Source organism: Procambarus clarkii, chromosome 75 (assembly GCF_040958095.1).
Source record: "Procambarus clarkii isolate CNS0578487 chromosome 75, FALCON_Pclarkii_2.0, whole genome shotgun sequence".
NCBI lineage: Eukaryota > Metazoa > Arthropoda > Malacostraca > Decapoda > Cambaridae > Procambarus > Procambarus clarkii.
Window position 1 is genome coordinate 27,857,771 of NC_091224.1, and position 4,846 is coordinate 27,862,616.

A 4,846-nucleotide genomic window follows, 5' to 3' on the forward strand; every position below is an offset into this window, starting at 1 on the left:
CTGATACGTGTACCAGTATGGGTGGGTTTAAAAGTGACAAACGTACCCACACAATCAACGAGGTGTTTATGGATGAATAAATCGCCAGGACGTGAAGAATCAACATGGCTGAGATAAAACTACTTTGTCCACGTAGCAGGACCAAACAACGCTTGTAATGTTTTAGAACCAGAAGGAGTCGTGCGAGTGCGACTACGGAAGTGACGGGGCCGAGCACCCCCTAGTAAGAGGGGGGGCGGGATAAAGGTGCAGTTGTTACAATGAGAGATGGAGTCACTCCAGGTGATGTGGTGGTCACCACTGGGTGCTTGGGGCTGAACACCGCCACAGAGGAGGGAGGGGAGTAGAAAGAATCAGTCGGGAGATTCAGAGAAGTAGCTAGGTCTGGGCCCTATGTAGCGGGGGCTATGGAGCGCCGGCCTTCCATCAAAGTCCGACTCGGAGGGCCTGGTCGCTCACCCTACGAGTCTGAGAAGTTAAATGAGGGTCAACGAATGACATAAAAACCAACAGGTAAAACTTTCAACGAAGAAGAAGCCGCCATACTCCCCACGGAGCCACAATTAGAGGAAGGACACCCAACAAGACGGAGTGCCCCGGGAGTGCATCGTGAGCATATGCCCCACAATCGCCACCTTAAGAACCGTCAATCCGTCGAGATCGGGTTCAGCAACCAAGGCGATGATTGACAATAAAAGCGTCCCCGTCGCTGCCAACGTCGGGGCCACAGTTCTACGGGTGAGAGTGTGCGCCTCCCCCAAACACCCGGGCGACAAAACTGAAGAAGACATCGGAAAGAATATTTAAGAATGGCAAAAAGTCGCAGGAGGGGACCAATCAAAAAGTTGAAGAGGTGGGGAGGTAAATGAAATATGAAGATGAGGAAAAACCAACCAAGAAAATGTGTGAAGACAGGGGTGAGGAGAGAGACATAGATGGGGGTGAGGGGGAAGGAGCAGGAGTGAGGAGGCAGATCCACGCCCTGAGGAGGTAGGGGTGAGGGAGGGACAAGGGTGAGGGAGGGACAAGGGTGAGGGAGGGGCAGGGGTGAGGGAGGGACAAGGGTGAGGGAGGGACAAGGGTGAGGGAGGGACAAGGGTGAGGGAGGGGCAGGGGTGAGGGAGGGGCAGGGGTGAGGGAGGGGCAGGGGTGAGGGAGGGGCAAGGGTGTAACTCATGTAATGTAAATCACAGCGGCTCTCAAAATTAACGTGATGTACCGTTTTCTATTCACGAGTCCTCGGTTAGGTTATAACCCCTGGAGGGTTATTAAGACCTATCAACCTCTGGAGGGTTATTAAGACCAATCAACCTCTGGAGGGTTATTATGACCAATCAACCTCTGGAGGGTTATTAAGACCAATCAACCTCTGGAGGGTTATTATGACCAATCAACCTCTGGAGGGTTATTAAGACCATCAGAGACAACATTGACCAACCAACAAATACACTTTAGTCTCCCTTATAATATAAACAATAATTTAGACCCATCAGCCTCGTGTGGGCCGCTCACAGCTCTATGGGAATGAGAGACATTTGTCACCGTGACATTAACAGATACGACGCGCCGGGCGGCGGCCTGTTAATGAGGTCAGTGGTGATTAACCTGTTACCTGTGGAGGGGTCACCTGGCCTCTCATCCGAGGGGTGAGGTAACCTGGCCTCTCATCCGAGGGGTGAGGTAACCTGGCCTCTCATCCGAGGGGTGAGGTAACCTGGCCTCTCACCCGAGGGGTGAGGTAACCTGACCTCTCACCCGAGGGGTGAGGTAACCTGACCTCTCACTGAGGGGTGAGGTAACCTGGCCTCTCACTAAGGGGGGGGGGTTATCTTGAGATGATCGAGAGGGAGTAATGTTAAGGACATGCAAAATACAAATAATTTGTGGTGTTATTAATATAAAATAGTTCTTTAAATTGTCTTATCATCCTAATATGGTGATATAACTTGTAACAATATGAGTTTTCCGCTCTAATAGTAAGCTACACTTCGTTCTTCTTGCAATCCCCGACCGTCAAAGTGGTTGGGCACCATTCCTTCCCACCGTCCCATCCCTAATCCTGACCCGTTCCAAGTGCTATATAGTCGTAATGGCTTGGCGCTTTCCCCTTTCCCCATTCCATTTTACTCTAGATGCTTAATTATTGCTCACTTACCTTGAGGTTACCTTGAGGTGCTTCCGGGGCTTAGTGTCCCCGCGGCCCAGTCGTCGACCAGGCCTCCTGGTTGCTGGACTCATCAACCAAGCTGTTAGACGCGGCTGCTCGCAGCCTGACGTATAAGTCACAGCCTGGTTGATCAGGTAACACTTCATGCCATTAAATTAAAATTCGATTCAGACAGCTGAACACCTGTTTTGTCCAGCCACTGTTGGGATGGTTTGCTTAAGTTGTTAGGGATAAAGTTCCTGAATCTGAACAGTGTGATTCATTAAGTGGACAGCAGTTGGTGGCCTGGTCGACGACCGGGCCGCGGGGTCGCTGAGCCTCGAAATCACCTCAAGGTAACCACCTGAAGGTAGTTGAGAGGGAGAAATCACCTTGTTTCAGAGCGTGCGGGAGGAGGAGGAGAGGTTGAGGTATTCCAGGGCTGCGATGGACGCGAGGGCGGGGGCTGGAATCAGATCATTCTTGAAAGAAAACAAGAGTTTTCCTCCTGGTATTGAAGCGAGAAAGTGGACTCTTCTGCAGATGTTATCCCTTCCAGGAGGGTCCAGGACCCTTCCAGGAGGGTCCAGGACCCTTCCAGGAGGGTCCAGGTCCCTTCCAGGAGGGTCCAGGACCCTTCCAGGAGGGTCCAAGACCCTTCCAGGAGGGTCCAGGACCCTTCCAGGAGGGTCCAGGACCCTTCCAGGAGGGTACAGGACCCTTCCAGGAGGGTCCAGGACCCTTCCAGGAGGGTCCAGGTCCCTTCCAGGAGGGTCCAGGACCCTTCCAGGAGGGTCCAGGACCCTTCCAGGAGGGTCCAGGACCCTTCCAGGAGGGTCCAGGACCCTTCCAGGAGGGTCCAGGACCCTTCCAGGAGGGTCCAGGACCCTTCCAGGAGGGTCCAGGACCCTTCCAGGAGGGTCCAGGACCCTTCCAGGAGGGTCCAGGACCCTTCCAGGAGGGTCCAGGACCCTTCCAGGAGGGTCCAGGACCCTTCCAGGAGGGTCCAGGACCCTTCCAGGAGCGTCCAGGACCCTTCCAGGAGGGTCCAGGACCCTTCCAGGAGGGTCCAGGACCCTTCCAGGAGGGTCCAGGACCCTTCCAGGAGGGTCCAGGACCCTTCCAGGAGGGTCCAGGACCCTTCCAGGAGGGTCCAGGACCCTTCCAGGAGGGTCCAGGACCCTTCCAGGAGGGTCCAGGACCCTTCCAGGAGGGTCCAGGACCCTTCCAGGAGGGTCCAGGACCCTTCCAGGAGGGTCCAGGACCCTTCCAGGAGGGTCCAGGACCCTTCCAGGAGGGTCCAGGACCCTTCCAGGAGGGTCCAGGACCCTTCCAGGAGGGTCCAGGTCCCTTCCAGGAGGCTCCAGGTCCCTTCCAGGAGGCTCCAGGTCCCTTCCAGGAGGGTCCAGGTCCCTTCCAGGAGGGTCCAGCACCCTTCCAGAAGGGTCCAGCACCCTTCCAGGAGGGTCCAGGACCCTTCCAGGAGGGTCCAAGACCTTTCCAGGAGGGTCCAGGGCTCTTCCAGGAGGGTCCAAGACCCTTCCAGGAGGGTCCAAGACCCTTCCAGGAGGGTCCAAGACCCTTCCAGGAGGGTCCAAGACCCTTCCAGGAGGGTCCAAGACCCTTCCAGGAGGGTCCAGGACCCTTCCAGGAGGATCAAGAACCTGGCCCGACACACGGCCAGGCCGGGCCAGGCTGGGCCAGGCAGGACCAGGCAGGGCCAGGCCGGGCCAGGCTGGGCCAGGCAGGACCAGGCAGGGCCAGGCTGGGCCAGGCAGGACCAGGCTGGGCCAGGCTGGGCCAGCCAGGGCCAGGCTGGGCCAGGCAGGACCAGGCTGGGCCAGGCTGGGCCAGGCAGGGCCAGGCTGGGCCAGGCCGGGGCAGGGAAGGAACAAGGGCTCCCATGGGGGACAATTACAACACAGAAATCCAAAACGAACACTGCCATAATTCAGTGTTAATTACTGCTGTATATTTTGGTGGGGTGGGCGTGTGGGTGTCTGTGGGCGTGGGGGTGTCTGTGGGCGTGTGGGTGTCTGTGGGCGTGTGGGTGTCTGTGGGCGTGTGGGTGTCAGTAGGCGTGTGGTGTGTGGGCGTGTGGTTGTCTGTGGGTGTCTGTGGATGTGTACTCACCTAGTTGTGCTTGCCGGGGTTGAGCTCTGGCTCTTTGGTCCCGCCTCTCAACCGTCAATCAACAGGTGTACAGGTTCCTGAGCCTATTGGGCTCTATCATATCTACACTTGAAATTGTGTATGGAGTCAGCCTCCACCACATCACTTCCTAATGCATTCCATTTGTCAACCACTCTGACACTAAAAAAGTTCTTCCTAACGTCTCTGTGGCTCATGTGGGTACTCAGTTTCCACCTGTGTCCCCTTGTTCGCGTCCCACCAGTGTCACAGTGTGGGTGTGACACCCCCCCCCTCCCCCCCACCTTACAAGTATTAAGTAACTACCAAAATGAGACTGGGTAAAGTGCGTGACAAGTGGCACCGCCGCCCCGTCTTCCCGCCAATACCAGACCCCAACCGATTGGCTCCATTACAGAAAATGGTCGCCGGGTGTTATGGGGGAACGATCCTGTCTGTGTGTAAATGTTTGGGAACGTCGCAGGCACTGGCGCCTCTCTCTGTGGAGAGTTACTGGCTCTTGTGGACGGGTGGAGAGTTACTGGCTCTTGTGGACGGGTGGAGAGTTAC

At 56.1% G+C, this 4,846-nt stretch overlaps 1 protein-coding gene across 1 annotated transcript; it reads left to right on the plus strand.

Annotated features, from left to right (window-relative positions):
- The first annotated feature begins 681 nt into the window (after positions 1-681).
- LOC138357065 (spidroin-2-like) lies at positions 682-4,283 on the plus strand. The gene is made up of 2 exons (XM_069313609.1): positions 682-738; positions 2,706-4,283. Exons 1-2 carry the CDS (start codon positions 682-684, stop codon positions 4,281-4,283), a joined length of 1,635 nt encoding a protein of 544 aa, XP_069169710.1.
- The last annotated feature ends 563 nt before the right edge of the window (positions 4,284-4,846 follow it).